Here is a 20,226-nt window from a genome sequence, read left to right as displayed (position 1 = left end):
CGGCACCTGCGAATCCAAAATTCAAGACCTGGAGTTTGATGATCAGCGGTCCTGGGGTTGATGGAGGTCGATTAAGGAGTACGGAAGTCAAGGACCCTGAGTGGAGCCCTGGTCAGCAAATCTCTGCAAGTTCACTGGGGAAGTTGAAGAACCAGTGTCTGAGAGCCTGAATGCGATGGAGCCTGGAGACCAAAGAAGATAGCCTTCTAGGGATTAGAGGACTGAGTGTGTTGGAGGAACCAGGGCTGAGTGTGTTGGAGGAACCAGGGCTTGTCTTGCTGTCGTTCTGCTGAGCATTGTGGGCATGCCATGTTGGCGCCAGAATGTGCGCTGACACTTGGGGGCTGCCCCAGCACACCCTTGGGTGTGTTGGTTATGAATGCAAAAGGCACTTCTCACTGTATGTTTCAATGTACACAAGATAAATAAACTTGAATCTTGATAATCATCAGCAATGCCGCAGGAGATCAGTTCAGCCAAAACTTTCTGGATCCAAAACGGATATCAGGACAGCTATAGAGCATATTCCATGAATAGTCAGTGACGTGCTGCACAAAGCAGCCATGTGATTGACACCCTAGGCACCAGTTCAATAACTCATCCTCTCTTCAATGGTACACAGAGGCTGAAGTGTCTGCAACCTCCAAATAGAATATTTGTTCAGCAAGGAGCACAAAGCTCTGCTGGGCAGACCCTACACCTGACCATTAACAACTCATTACACAGGTCTAGTAACTTAATGAGCTGCTAACTGCCACCAACTACATGGACACAAGAAATTTTGCTGGAAACTTTGAGCAACACATGCAAAATACCGAAGGAACTTAGCAGGTCAGGCAGCATCTGTGCAGGGAAATAAACAGTCCTGCTGCTTATTCCTCTCCGTAGATGCTATCTGACTTGCTGAGTTCCTCCAGCATTTTGTGTCTGTTGCTCAGCCATTTTAACTAATCTGGTAACATGCAACCCATGTTCTTTTCTCTCTTGATCCACCCAGGCTGCCTGGTTCCTCATCAGATTCCAGAATCTCCAGTTTCCTTTTGTCTCCACATAACAGCCTTCCAGCTGCCTCTACCACCAACCCTTGTGCCACCTAACTCAATCTGCCTATCAACCAGCCCCACTTCACCTGGTTACATCTATACACCTGCCACCCCTGCCTCTCACACTGGCCATCACTCCTTCACACACTCAGACCTGAAGCCATCATCCCTCTGCCTTCACAGATGCTGCCTGATCTGCTGATTTCCTCCAGCAGTTCATTCTTTTGCTCCAGATTATAGTATTTGCAGTGTTTTGAGTCTCGATTTATCCTATTATAAATTCTCCCTCAATTCTACAGAGCCTTACCATCACTTAGTGAAAACTAACTTGTGCCCCTCTTTGTCTGGTCCTGGTGAAGGGTTGCAGACACAAACCATTGACCATTTCTCTTTCCTGCTTGAACTGCTCAGCTTTTCTAATACCCAAAACAAAAGCAACAATACTGGAAGCACTTAGTTTGGCTCCCAACTGCAACAAATGAAAATGCACAGTCTGAAATTGGGATAGTAAGTTTGAAAAGGGCGAGGCAGATCAAATAGATGATATCTTGAACCATTCCCTCCATTCTTTTTAAAACCATCGTAAGTGGGAGACAGGTGTAATCTGCAGTAGGACTATTCTAAAACGCCTTACAGTTGTTCTCCCGGGTACCTTCCTTAGGTTACAACAGGCTTGCATTCCTGAGGGGTGTTTGCAAAACAAGCACAGATACACTGTGGGTAGGAGAGGGTCACAGAAACAGCTGTGACAGCAGAATGAGCAGATGGAAGGAGAGTGGCCACCAGCTGACCTCACTGTTTCAGTGAGGGAGCGAGCAAGTCTGCTCAGTGCTCCTAGCTCTGCTCAACTGCCATAGCTAAGCAAAAGGGCGGGACCTTCAGGGTTGTGATCTCAGGATTGCTACCCATGCCAAGTGCTAGTGAGGCCAGAAATATGAAGATTATACAGTTTAATACATGGCTAAGGAGTTGGTGTAGAAGGGAGAGCTTAAGAGTTTTAGATCATTGGGCTCTCTTCCAGGGAAGGTGGGACCAGCACAGAAGAGACGGTTTGCACCTCGACTGGAAGGGCACGAATATCCCAGCAAGAAGGTTTGTTAAAGCTGCATGTGGGGTTTAAACTAGAGTAGCTGGGGGTGGGAACCAGAGCGCCAGAACAGTTAGTGGAGAGGTTGTGGAGACAGGTATTGGTAAGCCCTCAAAGACAGGAACCAAAAGATTGAGCATGGTGTGACTGGAGTCCTGAGCTGTGCAAGAAGCATCGTAGAAAGGCAGATGAGCTTGGGGCATGGATCAGCAACTGGAATTATGACGTTGTAGCCATTAGTGAGACTTGGTTGCAGGAGGGGCAGGACTGGCAGGACTGGCAGCTCAATATTCCAAGGTTCCGTTGTTTTCTTCATGACAGAGTGGGAGGGATTAAAGGGGGAGGGGTGGCGTTACTAGTCAAGGAAAATGTCAGGGCAGCGTCCATCAGGACAGACTGGAGAACTCAAATAGTGAGGCATTATAGGCGGGACTGAGAAATAAGGCCACGTTAATAGGGCTACATTCACCCAACAGTCCTAGGGATTTAGAGGACAGATCTGTAAAGGGATCACAGACCGTTGAAAGAAACGTAAGGTTGTTATAGTAGGTGATTTTAAATTTCCACATTTTGGCTGGAAATCCCAAGCTGTAAAAGGACTGAATGGGATAGAGTTTGTCAAATGTTTTCAGGAAACATTCCTTCGTCAGTACATAGAAGTCCCAACGAAAGAGCATGTGATACTGGATCTGCTTTTGAGGAATGAGACAAGTGACAGAAGTTTGTGGAGGGGATCACTTTGCATCCCGTGAATATAATGCCATTAGTTTCAAAGTAAATATGCAAAAAGATTGGTCTGGTCTACAGGTTGAGATTCTAAACTGGAGAAAGGTCAATTTTGATGGTATCAGAAATGATCTGGCAAGTTTGGATCAGCTGTTTTCTGGCAAAGGTATACTTGAAATGTGAGAGGGCATCAAAAGTGAAATTTTGAGAGTACCACGCTTGTAGGTGCCTGTCAGATAAAAGGTAAAGATAACAAGTGTGTGAAACCTTGGTTTTCAAGAGTTATTGATGCCCTGGTTAAGAGAAAAAAGGAGGTGCATAGCAGGTATAGGCAAGTAGGAATAAATGAGGTGCTTATGGAGTGCAAAAAATGCAAGAGAACACCCAAGAAAGAAATCAGGGGAGGGCTAAAAGAAGGCACGAAGTTACTCTAGCAGACAAGGTGAAAGAGAATCCTCAGGGATTCTACAGATACGTTAAGAGCAAAAGGATTGCAAGGGACAAAATTGATCCTCTGGAAGACCAGAACGGTAATCCATGTGTAGAGCCAAAACCGATGGGAGAGACCTTAAATGAATTCTTTGCATCTGTATTTACTCGGGAAATAGAAACAGAGTTTGTCGAACTGAGACAAAGCAGCACCAACTTCATGTGCGAGGTTTTGCACTTCAGTAGGACCAACCAGTGTAAGTCTAACACAGTGAACAGTAGGGCACTGAGGAGTGTGGAAGAACAGAGGGATCTTGGAATACAGGTCCATAATTCATTGAAAGTGGCATCACAGGTAGATAGTCTCGTAAACCTTTTGGCACATTGGCCTTCAAAAATCCATGTATTTACAGGAGATGGGATATTATGCTGAAGTTGTATAAGCCACTGGTGAGGCCTAAATGGGAGTATTGTATGCAGTTCCTACCTACAGGAAAGACGTAAATCAGGTTGAAAGAGTACAGAGAAAAATTATAAGAATGTTTCCGGGTCTGGAGGACCTGAGTTAAAAGGAAGGATTGAATAGATTAGGACTGTACTCTTCAGAATGTAGGAGAATGAGGGGAGATTTGATAGACGTATACAAAATTATGTGGGATATAGATAGGGTAAGTTCAAGTAGGCTTTCCCCACTGAGATTGGGTGGGACTACAACCAGAGGTCAAGGGTGAAAGGTGAGAAGTTTAAGGGAAACATGAGGTGAAACTTCACCCAGAAGGTCGTGAGAGTGTGGAATGAGCTGCATACAAGCTCAATTTCAACATTTAAGAGGAGTTTGGATAGTAGGGATATGGAGGGCTATTGTCCCGGTGCAGGTCAATGGAGATACGCAGTTTAAATGATTTCTGCATGGACTAGATGGGTCAAAGAGCCTGCTTCTGTTCTGTACATTTATGTTACCCAATGACTCAGGGTGTGTATGTGGTGGGGGGAGAGAAATGGGCTGGTGGGGAGGAAGGAGAGGATGAGTGGGAAGAGAAGGCATTACCGAAATGTCACATGCCCACCCAACAGAAGATGCCTGTAACCTCACAGCAGCTGGAAAATCCATCTCACTGGTTTCTCAAAACCCCGATCGTGCGTACAAGCTGTCCATAGGCCAGGTGTTTGTAACCCAGGGAGGTCCTATAGAGAAATGGAAGAATGATATCCCAGCGGAAAACCTTTGAGGCCAGTGCCCTTGAGTCTTGATCTCGGGGAGCCGGGCTCCCCACATGCAATACTCAGCTGGAGGAAGTTTCCCGATGACAATGGACTGTGGCCCCTTTGGGATTTTACCTAGCTGGTCGTCAATTTGAAGATGTTACTGTACCTTTATTCCCAGCGTCTTCAATGATTTGATAAACCAGCTTCTCCTGGTTGTCCGATCCCTTCATCTTGCTGATTCAACAAAAAAAAATTTAGTTATAGCATGCATTTAAGAGTAAAAGTCCTCCAAAACAAAAAGGTTCAGTAATCCTCAGATTGCCACATCACTATTCTGTGCCACAAATCCAGGACTGACACAACATTTGATCTGCTTTTTTTGTTTTAAAGAAACAACAGGTTGAACTGCAAAGCACTTGATACCGGCTGTGGGTTCTAGATCTGAGTAAGATAGGAGGGCAGAGAGCAACAAGTATTTAGAGAATTCATGGTAATTTATATTGTGAACACAGCCACAATGCTACAATTGAAAAGGAATCATAATCACTGGGGAATCCCTGTGAAAAGTGGTACGGGGAAGCAAGGAGGACCTGTGACAGAGGGGGATTGGGGTCCACGTACTTGAGAAAACGAAGTGTGCCTGTCTGAAAAGCAGTCTGGTGAGGAACATGCGTTGACTAAAATAGGGTGGCTTGAAAATCGGCATGGACTTGTTGGACAAAGAGTTTGGTTCCCAGCTGGTAAAGGCAGTGGAGGGATTTCCTCAGACACAGGCACAGAATTCAAGGTGTTTAAAAGGTACGGTAGTGTAGTGGTTAGCACATCACTTTACAGTGCCAGTGATCAGCAATCAGAGTGCAATTCCTGCCGCTGTCTATAAGGAGTTTGTACGTTCTCCCAGTGATCGTGTGGATTTCCTCTCCGTGCTCTGGTTTCCTCCCACATTCTGAAGTTATGAGCTTGGGCCGGATGTGGGTGTATTGGCTCCGGAAGCGTGGTGACACTTGTGGGCTACCCAGCAAAATCTTCCGATTTGATTTGATGCAAATGATGCATTTTGCCGTATGTTTCAATGTGACAAATAAAGGTAACCTTTCAAAGGTCTGGTGTTCACCAGAGCAGGGGTCCCCAACCTTTTGCGCACCGTGGACCAGTTTAATATTGACCATATTCTTGCGGGCTAGCCAGCTGGGGGGGGGGTGTGGGGGGTGTTCAAGTTCAACAGTGCGTGACAGGGAATGAGGAAAGGTGCAGCTGACTCATATCATTTCATATCGCCAAATCATATCATTTCCTTGCAGTCCGGTGGTTGGGGACCACTGCACTAGAGTTTCCATCAAAAAAAAACAGAAATACTTCGGTGTACAATAGGAACAGAAACTATTTACTGAGGGCAGCAATTTTTTCTGAAAAAAAACCACTGAACTTCGTGATTCCTGAGTACCAACTGAACAGCTCATTCCATTCATAGGCCAGCAGTTAAATAGAACCAGCAGTTGGCCTCAAATTTCATTCTGCCAATTCACAGAACAAAACACAGAACATTTAGATCATCAGACATTTAACTGTGTTTTTCAATCCATACAATGACATTCTTTATGGTATCTATCCTAAATTTTCCCTTTTAACCCTGTATCGGTGAAGCAAGGAAAAAACTGATTAACAATATCTCACCTCATGCCCCCCCACCTCTAACTATCCTTGCATGCATGCAGATTTGTTTGAGAAAGCTAGGGGCAAAGAAGGATGAGAGGTGATCAGGTGTACAAGATGATAAGAGGCAGAGATTGAGTGGACAGCCAGAAACTTATTCCCAAGGCAGAAATGGCTAACACAAGGAGGCATAATTATAAGGCGATTGGAGGAAAGTATAGGGGGATGACAGGGGTGGTGGGTGTGTGGAATGTTCTGCCAGGGGTGGTGGTCGAGGCAGATACATTAGGGACATTTAAGAAGCTCTTAGATAGGCACATGGATGATAGAAAAATGGAGGGTTTATGTGGGAGGGAAGGGTTAGATGATTTTAGATGTAGGTTATAGGGTCAGCACAACATTATGGGCTGAGGAGCATGTCGTGTTCTATGTAACAAAGGGTAGAACAACGGCACATTGGTTAAGTTATTGGACCAGTGGTGCAGGGACTGGGATTGACAATCCAGAGCCCAAATTCAAATCCCACCATGACAGAACTGCAGCAAAATCCCACCTTGTTCACTGATCCTTCACGGGAGGAAATGAGCCACTCTTCCCCAGTCTGGACAATATCCTGCCCACCACGAGGGTGACTTTAATGCCCTTGAAAGGCATCCACCATACTGAGGGCAATTAGGGATAGGCAAAAGGCCAGCAATGCCCAGATCATGGAAAGAGAATAAATGAAAAAGAACATTGCCAACATTGTTCACAAGGCAAAATAATTGAGTCAAGAGATGCATCAATCATAATCTGTCAAAACCGTAGAGCAAGACCAAAGGCTGGAATGGCTTCCTGCTGTATATGTATGTGCTCCACTATAGAAAAGTCTAAATGCAAGTGACGCAAAGCTGGCGCTTTCCTGTTCCCTGAGATTAAATGGGAAAGGTCTCACCTTGCAGACTGGGAATCTTTGATGCGGTAAAGGAGACCAGCAGTGCCCCTCAGCAGATCTAGCTGGCCCTGAAATGATTCAGCAACAGTTATTTTGTCAGCCTCCCCACTTAAAAAGTGATCAACATTTCAAAGCTACAGCAATATAACTAAAGTTTTCAGCAAACATTACCGATCTCACATGCTATTGGCAAATCGTGCTCTTCAAACTAAATGACGAAGTATTTCTGCATACCCTATTCCTCAACCCACCTAACCGTACCAGACAGATTAAGGCTTCAAAAACAAAGAAGAGCCATCACACAATTGATTTGAAATGTACTGCACTCCAGTATTGGATTCGGCATCTGGAAGCACAGTGCTTAACTACAAAGGCTAGAAACTTTCAACAACGCATGTATTTACGAAGTGCAATAGAACATTCTGAGCTGCTTCCCTGGAGTGTTACCAGAGATTTGTCTCAAAGACCGCACAGATTTTACAAATATTAGTAATAAAATGCTTCTTAGAACTTTATACATCAATATACACACACACACACACACACACACACGTGTCCCCCGCTTTTCGAACGTTCACTTTACGAAACTCACTGTTACGAAAGTCCTACATTAGTACCGTTTTCGCTAACAGAAGGTGTTTTCAGTTATGAAAAAGGCAGTGCGCCGCGCGCCCCGAGCAGCCGCTCTCCCCCAAATTCGAAACGGCATTCTCCCCGGCATTGCTTAAACACGAGCCTGTGAGCAGCCGTTTGCAAGATGAGTTCTATGGTATCAGAAAAGCCTAAAAGAGCTCGTAAGGGTGTTACACTTAGCGTAAAACTAGACATAATTAAGCGCTCCAATCGTGGTGAATGAAGTAAGGACGAAGTGAGTTTGGCTTGTGGAAGTTGACAAAGATGATGTTGAAGAGGTTTTGGCATCCCATGACCAAGAGCTGATAGATGAAGAGCTGATGCAATTGGAAGAGGAAAGGATAACAATCGAAACTGAATAGGTAATGATAAAGTACGACTTTAATTTTGAAAGAGTACATCGGTTTAGGGGATATTTGCAGGATGGTTTGAGTGCTTACAAAGAACCGTATGATATAAAAATGTGCGAGGCTCAGCAGTCAAGCAAGCCTTCCACATCAGCCACAGCAGACGACGAACCTCGATCTTCGACATCGAGACGGGCAGTCATAGAAGATGAGCTGCCTGCTCTAATGGAAACAGACAACGATGAGATGACACCCCAGTGTCCCACCACCCTAACACCCAGGCCGCGGACAGATATCAATTCGCAGAGAATGCAGCAGTAGCCGGGAGGCACACAGCACATCTTTAAGAAAAAAGCTGAAATAAATATGCTAATTAATTAGGTGGCACCCGACACGTAATTGTCGGCTGAGATCAGAGGCGACGCAATCAGCAATCATCACTGATCTGGGCTGCCAATTACGTGTCAGGCGGCACCTAATTAATTAGCATGTTTATTTCGGCTTTTTTCTTAAAGATGTGCTGTGTGCCTCCCGGCTACCGCTGGACCACTGCATGCTTCGCGGCAATGTATCACTCAGCGGCCTGGAGGGTGGGGGCCACTGCACCACCCAAACTCTGATGATTCAGTCTAACACACCATCATCAGTGTGCTCCGTGCTTTCCCAATTCCGGTAAGTGATACTACACAGTACACACATTATTTCTACTTTATATCGGCTGTGTATTTTTACCTGTTATTTGGTATGACTTGGCAGCTTCATAGCTTAAAGGTTACTGGAGAGCGCTTGTGTGTGTTTTTGCCGATGGCGCTTGTGTGAGATTTTCACTACGGAGAACAGTTCAGGCGATGATTGTGGAAAAGTGTTTCTACTTTATATAAGCTGTGTATTTATCATATCATTCCTGCTTTTACTATATGTTACTGTTATTTTAGATTTTACGTGTTATCTGGCATGATTTGGTAGGTTATTTTTGGGTTTGCGAACGCTCACAAAATTTTCCCGTATAAATAAATGGTAATTGCTTCTTCGCTTTACGACATTCCGGCTTACGAACCGTTTCGTAGGAACGCTCTACCTTCGGATGGCGGGGAAACCTGTATAGTAATAAAATGCTTCTTAGAACTTCATATATGTACTTCATACGGGTATATATATATATATATATACACACACACACACATATACATACACATACATATACACACACACACACACACACACACACAATAATAATAAAATGCTTCTTAGAACTTAATATTATAGAAGAAGCATTTAATTTAAAATTCAAGTGTTTTATTGTCATTCTTCATTATACAAGTTTAAGCATAAAAACACAGTAAGCTTAAAAAACAAAACAAACACAATAATTACAATTACAACGGCAATCCTATAAAAACAGTGTACAAGTAACTGCTCTATACAGAGACTGATTGTATGCAGGTGACGTGACGCTCGGTGATGTGTACGTTGTGGTGGTGGGATGGAGGTTTGATCAGTCTGACGACTGGGGGGAGCGACTGTTTCTGAGTCCAGTGGTCCTGGCGTGGATGTTCGGTAGCCTCTTCCCCGATGGGAGTAGGACAGACAGTCCACGAGCAAGATGGGAGGAATCCTTCATGATGTTGCTGGTCTTTTTCCGGAACCTTTCTGTATATATGTCCTTGATGGTGGGCAGGCTGGTGCCAGTGGGCCATTTAACCACCAGTTGTGGAGTCCTCCTGTCACCTGTCCTGGTGTGGTTTCCACACCACACGGTGATCAGCATGAGCATGTTAGGATGCACATCTAAAGCTTTGAGGAGATGCAGAGATTTACAGAGTGCTAAAGTTGCAATTACTAAAATCAGGTATGTTCAAGAGATCAGAATTGAAAGTCGTTCTCTACTTGCAGGGCTGGGGGACGTTAGAGATGGGAAGAGTTGGGGGCATTGAGATGCCCAAATGGAAACCAGCAGAATAAGCAGAGTGTGGTGGATGAACAGGAATTGGCACTATCTGCAGAGAGGGTTTTGGATTACTTTGGGCTACGGGAGGGAAGGCTAGCAGGGAAAATATTGGAATCTTAAAAAAAAAGGTTAAAAAGATATGGATGAGGATTTCAGCAGAAGAGCTAAGTTAGTGCCAGAGTCAGACCCTATTACCCAAAAGGAAACAGTCTTACTGATGATTGCTGTTATCACATGCAACATCAAATTTACCAGTAATCTGGGTCATCAAGGGAATGGCGGCGTAAGGAAAAGGTCTCTCGACAAAAAAGAAGGTAAACTGCCCCAAAATCGAATTTAGACAAATACTTAATATTGCATAACTATATTAATAAAAGGGGCAAGGATGATGTCTAAGAACAAGAATAAAAAGTCCGCTTCGAAGGCTGATAAACATAAAGAGATGCAGCAAGGCGACGGGCCTAGCTCCCCCACGGCAAGCCAGGACGGAGATAATGAGGGGGAATCGGTGACTCTGTCTTTGATTCTCGGAGAGATTCGCGAGTTCCGACAAGATAACAGCAAACAGCTGGAAGATATTAAAGGAGAAATAGTAAAAACTAACTCGCGGATAGATGAAGCAGAAGCGAGGATTGTTGGAATTGAAGAGAAGCTACAAAACGCCGAGGAAGTGATAGCAGAAATGCTGAAGCTACAAGACCAGCTCCAGTGGAAACTAATAGATCAAGAAGGCCGCTCGAGAAGGGAAAATGTGAGGATCTACGGAGTTCCCGAAGGAACCGAAGGTAAACCCGGATTGATGATTCCCTTCGTGGAGAAGCTGCTTAGAAAGAACCTTGATATACCGGCCGCAAAAGACCTACAGATAGAAAGGGCTCACCGCGCGTTGGCACCACAGCCTCCGGCAGGCGCCCAGCCCAGATCGATTCTGATCAGATTTCTCAGTTACAGAACGAAGGAAGAGGTGCTTAAAAGAGCATGGCAAAAGAAAGGTTTCATGTGGAACAACTGCAAAATCAGTTTAGACCACGACTACGCACTGGGGATTCTTGCCAGACGGAAGGAATATACCGAAACACGGAGAGTCCTGAAGGAAAACAACATCAGATTCCAGACCCTGTATCCAGCTCGGCTGAGAGTCTTTTACGACGAAGGGACAAAAACTTACGCTACAGTGGAGGAGGCAACGTTGGACCTGGCGGACCGGGGACTACCTATTAAAGTTATCACCCAACCGGAGTCGCTACTGGAGAGGATTCGGCAGAAGTCGTGGCAGTTAGTGGGGCGAGGACGCTCCACACAAACCAGAGTGTCAAACTACAAGGAAAAGCTGCAAATATTCAGACGCGAATGTACAGAGAATACAGATTAATTAAGAGAAATGACTGAAAAGAGTAAATCGGACTTAAAAGTAAAATGAAAACTGGTAACTGAAAATAAACTAGGCGGAATAACTTGAATGATAGCAATATGGGCGAGACATAAATAGGAGAAAATTCTCTATGATTATTCAAACTGCTGAGGGCCCTCTAACACAGGGTGAAGATAGAGGTTATCCCTCTGAACTGAGGTGGGTCGGTGCTCAGGCCTCACTGTGGGAAGTCGGGAAAAATTTTCAAATGTTATACGTTCAGAAATGTCTAGGGTGTGGTTATATGTCTTGGTTTACTGTTGAGAAGGGATTGCTTACTGTTTGGTTAGAAAAGGAGAGTGCTTTTTTTCTACTAGAATAAAACGCAAACTGAATTGGTAAAAATAATTTCCTATAATGTTAATGGGGTTTTGAATCCAATTAAAAGAAATAAGATTATGTCTAAATTGAAAAAAGAGAGGGCACAAATAGCTTTCCTCCAGGAAACACATATGAGCCAATCTGAACATGGAAAATTAAAAAGAATGGGCTTTAAGCATGTATTTTATTCATCATATAAATTGAGTCACAAAAGAGGGGTAGCTACTTTAATATCAAGTACTCTTAATTATGAACATATTTCAGAGACTAGAGACAAAGAAGGACGGTTTGTAAAAATCACAGGAAGAATAGAAGGTACAGAAATAACATTGCTGAATGTTTATGCTCCTCCAGGTAGTGAATGGTCATTTTATAGACACATTTTTGACCTAATGGTCAGTTCTCGAGGGGTAGTAATTTGTGGAGGGGATTTTAATATTAGATTAAATCCTATATTAGATTCTTCAAGAATAGTTACTCAGAATAAACCTCTGACTCGGAAAGTGAATTCATTGATGAAGGAGTTGGGAATTATAGATGTCTGGAGGGAATTACACCCTACTAGTAAAGATTATACATATTACTCTTTCCCTCATTCAGCTTATTCAAGGATAGACTATTTCTTTATCTTTAATACAGATAGACTCAGGATAAAAAACTGTAATATTGCAACAATTGATCTGTCGGATCATAGCCCAGTCTCTATGTCTCTAATCCTGGAAAGGAAAATGAGGAAAACACTATGGAGGCTAAACTCACATATACTCAATAACCCGAAAGTAATGGAGAGATTAAGGGGAGAAATCAAAGAATATCTAGACCTTAATGACACGGGAGAAACATCACCAGTGATTTTATGGGATACATTGAAAGCTGTACTGAGAGGGAAAATTATTTCCATTACTACTCACATGAAAAAAATCAATGCACAAAAATTAGCAGACCTTCAAGGAAAATTAAAACAACTTCAAGTTGGAGATAGCAACAAAAGTAATTCAAATCGAAAACAGGAAATTAGGAAATTGCAAAGTGAAATTGATGATATTTATACGTTGGAAACTCAAAGAAATTTTCTTTACCTGAGACAAAAGAATTATGAAGTAGGAGGTAAATCAGCTAGATTATTAGCATATAAATTACGAAAACAACAAGCAGACAATACAATTCATAAAATAAAGAATCCAAAGACAAAGCTTGTGGAGAGTACAATAGGGAAAATTCAAGAGAGTTTTGAAACATATTATCGAGAGATGTACTCCCAACCCCGGGCCCCCAATGACCCCTATATAGACAGTGTATTGAATTTTTTAGATCTACCTAAACTTACAGATTTACAAAATGAAAGTTTATTAGAACCAGTAACTGTCAAAGAACTGAACGTGGCCATCTCTAGGTTAAAGGCTGGAAAGTCCCCGGATTCTGATGGGTTTACCTCAGAGTGGTACAAGTCCCTGAAGACACAGTTAGCCCCATTACTACTTAACACCTTTAATTGGATCTTGCAGAGAGGAGAAACTCCACCTTCCTGGAGAGAAGCGATTATTTCAGTTATTCCTAAAGAGGGTAAAGATAAACTAGAATGTGGCAATTATCGGCCAATTAGTGTTCTTAATTTAGATTACAAACTATTTACTATTTAAGAGACTGCGCCTCTTCCTATAGATGCTGCTTGGCCTGCTGCGTTCACCAGCAACTTTGATGTATGTTGCTATTTACATCTATACTAGCGCGCAGATTAGAAAAGCTTTTACCTGGCCTAATCCATTTAGACCAGACTGGATTTATTCAACAAAGACAAACACAGGACAACATAAGGAGAACTCTGCACGTATTAGAACAGGTTAATAAGAACGAGACAGAGACAATGGTAGTAGGATTGGACGCTGAGAAAGCTTTTGATTCGGTTAGTTGGGCATTCCTATACAGAGTGTTAGGAAGATTCGGCTTTCAAGAAAGGTTTATTAAAGTAATTCAGACTCTATATGACAGCCCTACAGCCCGAATTAAGATAAATGGGGACCTCTCTGACTCCTTCATTTTAGAGAGAGGCACTAGACAGGGATGCCCAATTTCTCCTCTCCTTTTTGCGCTATATATTGAACCACTTGCCCAACTAATAAGACAGAGCGAAATTGTAAAAGGTATCAAGGTGGCAGGGATTGAACAGAAAGTGGCGTTATTCGCAGATGATGTTTTGGTCTATCTGAGTGAACCAGAAAAATCATTTATAGGATTGTTCACACTGTTGGAAAAATATCAGGTTATAAAATAAATGTAAAGAAAACGCAGGTTATGTCCCTAAATTATACACCATCCAAAAAATTGCAGGATACATACGATCTTAAGTGGGAAGCTAAATCATTAAAATATTTAGGAATAACCCTGCCGAAGGATCTTTCAACACTGTCACAGGTAAATTATGGGCCATTAATCTCAGAGATAAAAGCAGATATGCATAGATGGAATCTTATCCCCTTTTTAAGTTTAAACTCAAGGATAAATACTATAAAAATGAATATTCTTCCTCGGTTATTATATCTTTTCCGTACTTTACCAGTGGAGATGGATGATAATCAATTCAGGGAATGGGACAAATGGATTTCCCGCTTCATTTGGCAAGGAAGGAAACCTAGAATTAGATATAACACCTTACAGTTAGGGAAGGAAGGAGGAGGTATGGTTCTTCCTTGCCTGAGAAATTATTTTTATGCCTCACAGATAACCCCTCTGTTATATTGGTGTAATAGGGAATATAAGGCTAGATGGAAGGAAATAGAATTTGGATTAGTTGACAGTTTTCCTCTTCAGGCCTCAATAGCTGACAAAGGATTGATGGCCCAGTTGGAAAAATTTAATAATGCTTGGATAAATCTTACATTAAAAGTATGGCAGAAGGTGGTTAATTCATGTGGAATTAATAACATGTTAAAACTCTTTAGATGGTGTGCATATGATACCGAATTCCTTCCCAACAGAGGAGATAAAAGATTTGAGCTATGGATAAAGAAAGGTCTTACAACCTACCTCTCATTTATAGATAAAAGAGTATTACAAAGTTTCCAAATCCTGCAGGACAAACATGGCCTAGAACATAATGACTTTTTTAGGTACCTTCAAATACGAAACTATGTTAACCAGAGTTGTAGATATACAGACCTATCAACAGTAGAATTAGAATTTTTCAAGATTCTGAATTCGGCTTGCAGTTCAATACCTAGTAAATCAGTTTCTCGCCGATATAATGCACTCTCCCATGCTAAAAATGTAAATACACTGTATATTAAAGAGAAGTGGGAGAAAGAAGCGGGGTTGGTACTTTCAGGGGAGGCTTGGGGGAAAATCTGCAGCTTTCAATGGTCCTCGACTAATTCTTTGACTTGGAGAGAACATTGTTGGAAAAACATTATAAGATACTTCAAGACCCCATATCAGGAAAAATATAAAGATACAAATGTGATGTGTTGGAGAAGGTGTGGCTCCAAGGAGGCAAATCATTTTCATATTTTCTGGGATTGCCCTAAATTAAGTCTATTTTGGGAAGGTATTCATAGAACATTAGTTAAGGTACTTAGGTCCCAGATACCTCTGAACTTTGAGACGCTCTATTTGGGGCATGTATTGTTCCTTGAACAGAAGGAAGATATAAAGTTGCTGCAGGCCCTCTTAGCGGCAAGTAAGAAATCAATCACTAGAAAATGGCTAAATCCAATACCACCTACATTAGAAGATTGGTACGAAATTATCTTGGAAATATTTAAAATGGAAAAGTTGACTTACTCCCTGAGAACTCAAAAAGAAACATTTTATCAAATCTGGAATAAATGGATTGAATATATATCCCCAATGCGAGCAGACTTTAGATGACTCTCCTAATGATTTATATTGCCCTTCTCATCAACACAGTAATATTGCTAACGTAAGCACCCCTAGTCTAAATGTTTGTTTTTTTTTGGAAAATAGAGAATTAACACAAGTAAAGGGAAAGATTTGGGAAAGGGATAAAAAAAAAAGAAAAAATTAAATAAATAAGTACATAGGGATTGGATAATTATGTCTGCGGGCAGGAACAAGCACGAACAAATTGGGATATAAACACCTACAATGGTTGGTATATAGGCTTGTATGCAACATTTTGGACCAGTGGAAATGGTCCGGAAGGGTTGTATGGAAACTATTATTACCATTTTTCTTAACAACTAATTTCATTACTTAGCCTAATAGGTTAGATTTACCACAGTACATAATTATCTATTTAAATGTTTATTTTCCTTTTATATCATCTCAATGTGTACTTAAGAATGTATAAATAATTGTAGTTTTATACATATAAAAAAATGGAAAAGGTTATATGTGTGAAAAAAGTACATGATAATTGTGAATTCCTTATCCAAATAAAAATAAAATTAAAAAAAAACAAATTTACCAGTAATCAAGGAAGAAGGGTGATACTTGTACCATGGACAATAGTGTCCATCCTCCCGATTTCCCAATATTCCGCTGGAGGTAACAACAGCAGAAAAACAGCCGGACACAATTATAAACATTAAACGAGTGGTTGTGGTGGGATTGTAGAAATGGGTATCAGCTCCTTGCAGGGCGGGGGGGGGGAGGGTTGCAGATTTTCAGTGATCCAGTATCAGTCCGGTCCCCAGGATGCCGAGCTAGAGAGTTTCCATGTGTATGCAGTTCCAAGCTTCTCTCCAGCAAATGAAACCCATAATCAGTGCTAACTCCCTAGTGCAATACCAAGCCAACGCAGGGGCACCATCTTTCAGATGAAATACAAATGCAGCCGCGCCTGCCCTCTCTAGTGGGTGTGAAGATCACACAGAAGAAAAGGAGGAATCCATGGCTCCATTCATTCCTAACCAGCACCTGTTTGTACAGTTATCAACACTGTTGCTGTTTGCGATGCCTTGCTGAATACCAGCTGGCTGCAACACTACAGTTCAAAATCACCTTAACAACTGAGAGGCCCAAGGTTGCAAATGCAAAACAGAAACACAAGATGCTCTGTTACAAACATTAAGTGACCTACTATTGAGAGAAGCCTGTTGATAACCATTGCTCTCTTCTGTGGCTCCACCTGCGGCATGTCATTCTGAATAACCTGGTCGGTGATTCCTTGTGGAAACTGCTGGCACAGTTCTAAAATCCTGTGTGAGAAGAGATTAGAGAAAAAATTAATCAGACAGGAGGATTCATTCTCATCCAAATGTCAAGGCGTCGTTAGATGTGCTTCGGAAATTGCAACAAAACCAGTCAATACTGAACCATCACAAACTCACATGATGGAAAGTAGTCAGTTTACAGTACATGGCAAAAATAGGAAGAAAACAGAGATAGAACAGTACAGGAACAGGCTCTTTGGCCAACAATATTGTGCCGAACCAATTAAATTAATCAAATGGTCAACTAAACTAATCCCTCCTGCTTATACAATGTCCATATCCTTCCATTTTTCTCACATTCATGTGCCTATCTAAACGTCTCTTTAATAGTCCCAAATGTATCTGCCTCTACCACCACCCCAGGCAGCACATTCCAGTTACACGCCACCCTGTGTAAAACAAAAAGCTTACCCCTCACATCTCCTTTGAACTTGCCCCTTCTCACCTTAAATGCATGCCCTCTGGTATTATACATTTCAACCCTGGGAAACAGATCCCATCTGTCCACAATCTATGCCAGTTAGAGGGCCAGTAATAATTCGTCAAATACGTACAGGAAATTCGAACGGGACCGATGTTGGATCAACTCTGAACAGGACACATCTACAAACCAAAGAGCAGACTTTCAATTCCCAATAATCAGGAATCGTGATGGTTCAGCACCGGGCTCACTAAGTGCCGATCCCTCCGTTCCCTTGGACATACCAGGCTCTGGATTCTGCACTCCCTTGAAACTCACGGGAAACTTGTCAGGACTAAAGAAGTGAATTATATGTATCCTAAAGGGACTCAGCCTGAAACGTCAACTGTTCATAGATGGTGCCTGACCTGCCGACTTCCTCCAGCATTTTGCAGTGCATTGCTTTGGATTATGTGCGTTTTGAGTTACTAGTAACAATAATATGCAGTAGTCCAGAGAATCGACGAGATCAGCATCAAAGTGTCACACACTTTGTAATGGAGTTTTACTCAACTATAAGGAGACAAAACACGAGGAATTCTGCAGATGCTGGAAATTCAAGCAACACACATCAAAGTTGCTGGTGAACACAGCAGGCCAGGCAGCATCTCTAGGAAGAGGTACAGTTGACGTTTCGGGCTGAGACCCTTCGTCAGGACTAACTGAAGGAAGAGCTAGCAAGAGATTTGAAAGTGGGAGGGGGAGGGGGAGATCCAAAATGATAGGAGAAGACAGGAGGGGGAGGGATGGAGCCAAGAGCTGGACAGGTGATTGACAAAAGGGATATGAGAGGATCATGGGACAGGAGGCCCAGGGAGAAGGAAAAAGGGGAGGGGGGAAAACCCAGAGGATGGGCAAGGGGTCAGAGGGACAAAAAGGAGAGTGAGAGAAAGACTGTGTGTATATAAATAAATAACAGATGGGGTACGGGGGGAGGTGGGGCATTAGCGGAAGTTTGAGAAGTCAATGTTCATGCCATCAGGTTGGAGGCTACCCAGACGGAATATAAGGTGTTGTTCCTCCACCCTGAGTGTGGCTTCATCTTTACAGTAGAGGAGGCTGTGGATAGACATATCAGAATGGGAATGGGATGTGGAATTAAAATGTGTGGCCACTGGGAGAAGGAGACAAAGGTGGGTTAATGGGACTTATCTGTCAGAGGGGCACTTGGTATCAAATGCTACATTAATACCATTTTAGCCAAACCTTTGCTATTCCCGCATAGAAACAGACCATAAGTGCAAAATGTAAATGCAAGTCGTCTTATTAAGAATACTCAAAGGGTGCAGAGGAGATTGACAAGGACATTGCCTGGATTAGAGAGCATGCCTTATGAGAATAGATTGAGTGAACTCGGCCTTTTCTTCTTGGAGCGACGGAGGATGAGAGGTGACTTGATAGAGGTGTATAAGATGATGAGAGGCATTGATCGTGTGGATAGTCAGAGGCTTTTTCCCAGGGCTGAAATGGTTGCCACAAGAGGACACAGGTTTAAGGTGCTGGGGAGTAGGTACAGAGAAGATGTCAGGAGTAAATTTTTTACTCAGAGAGTGAAGAGTGCGTGGAATGGGCTGCCGGCAACGGTAGTGGAGGCGGATACGATACGGAATTTTAAGAGACATTTAGATAAGTACATGGAGCTTAGTAAAATAGAGGGTTATAGGTAAGCCTAGTAATTTCTAAGGTAGGGACATGTTCGGCACAACTCTGCGGGCCGAAGGGCCTGTATTGTGCTGTAGGTTTTCTATGTTTCTATGTTCTACTAGTGAGAGAAGCCTGTCGAAGACCATTGCTGGGTTCTGTGACATGTCACAAGATGCAATTACTCACGACAATACTTTACTCGAATTGCATATAAGCCGATATACTTCTGCCACCACAAGTTTTTACATTAATGGGTGCCAGCTTCTCCCCGAGTTAGTTATTCACACAGAAGCAAACTTTTTCACCTGTTTTCCAGTGCCGCCGGATCTGGAACTTCTTGCTTGACTTTGACGTCTGCCATGGTGTTACGGGTTGGGCGCAGGAGTGGGGGAGAGGGGGTCGCCTTTGGGGCTTGCTGAGGCGCGCCTGGAGGCTGGAAGCCGCCTCTAGGGATGCTCTGGAGATCGGGCTGAAGCCGGCACTGGGGTTGCTCTGTTCATCCGCTCACGGACCAATTTGCCTCCCCGGCCAGGGTCCAGGCACATCTCCCCCACCGTCCTGTAGACTCCCGGAGGCCAAGGGGCTTTTCCTCTTCCTCGGCTCAGCCTTCTGACGCCAGGGACAAACCAAGCGCTCGCCTGCAAGTCACCTTTACCCTTCGCCGCAAGCAGCCGGGATAGCGACGCCCGGCTAAGCTAGCGCAAACGGTGAGAAAGGGGGAGGGAAAGGGAAAGGGAAAGGGTTTCTGCCGCCCGGCGAGTTTCATTCGCCTGCTATCCTCAGGCATTCTGCGAGGACAGCTGTGGGTCGGACCTGAGCAGCCCGGGCGCAGCGATGCTGGTGCTCGGAGGTCCCGAGTCCGGGGGTCGGGCTGCTGGTGGTCCGAGCTCCCAGTAAACGGAGTGGCTAATGTCCGAGTAACCTCTCCGTCTCCGTCTCCCAGGCAGCCCCTTGGACTGGAGGATAACCTGACTTCACTGCGGTGGCTAATGCAATTGCTTTAGAACTACAAGGAAAATCTCTTTTGCGTGTCATCTAGACCACTTTAATAACCGTACAGAATTTTATTTTACTATTCCAGATGTTAGAGCATACGATGTAAAAAAAATAAAGGCCAGAATACAAAGATGAATGCGTTAGCGGTTAGCGCGACGCTGTTGCTGCTCCGGCGCCGTCTGTAGGTTCTCGCCGGGTGCTCTGGTTTCCTCCCACA

The 20,226-nt window shown here is 43.2% G+C and overlaps 1 protein-coding gene across 1 annotated transcript in view; it reads right to left on the bottom strand.

The window, feature by feature from the left end:
* Positions 1 to 19,597, bottom strand: part of polr3f (polymerase (RNA) III (DNA directed) polypeptide F) — a 31,675-nt gene extending 12,078 nt beyond the window's left edge. The window contains exons 1-4 of the mRNA XM_063056408.1: positions 19,319 to 19,597; positions 16,777 to 16,894; positions 7,079 to 7,146; positions 4,658 to 4,725 (exon numbers count right to left, since the gene is read on the bottom strand). Of these exons, the coding sequence (XP_062912478.1) occupies positions 4,658 to 4,725; positions 7,079 to 7,146; positions 16,777 to 16,894; positions 19,319 to 19,374 (310 nt within the window). The 5' untranslated portion in view covers positions 19,375 to 19,597. The remainder of the gene's footprint in view (positions 1 to 4,657; positions 4,726 to 7,078; positions 7,147 to 16,776; positions 16,895 to 19,318) is intronic.
* Positions 19,598 to 20,226: the final 629 nt, after the last annotated feature.

This window comes from Mobula hypostoma, chromosome 8, assembly GCF_963921235.1.
Source record: "Mobula hypostoma chromosome 8, sMobHyp1.1, whole genome shotgun sequence".
Lineage (NCBI taxonomy): Eukaryota > Metazoa > Chordata > Chondrichthyes > Myliobatiformes > Myliobatidae > Mobula > Mobula hypostoma.
Note: the sequence above shows the minus strand (reverse complement) of the source record. Positions and strands in the feature narration are given on the sequence as shown.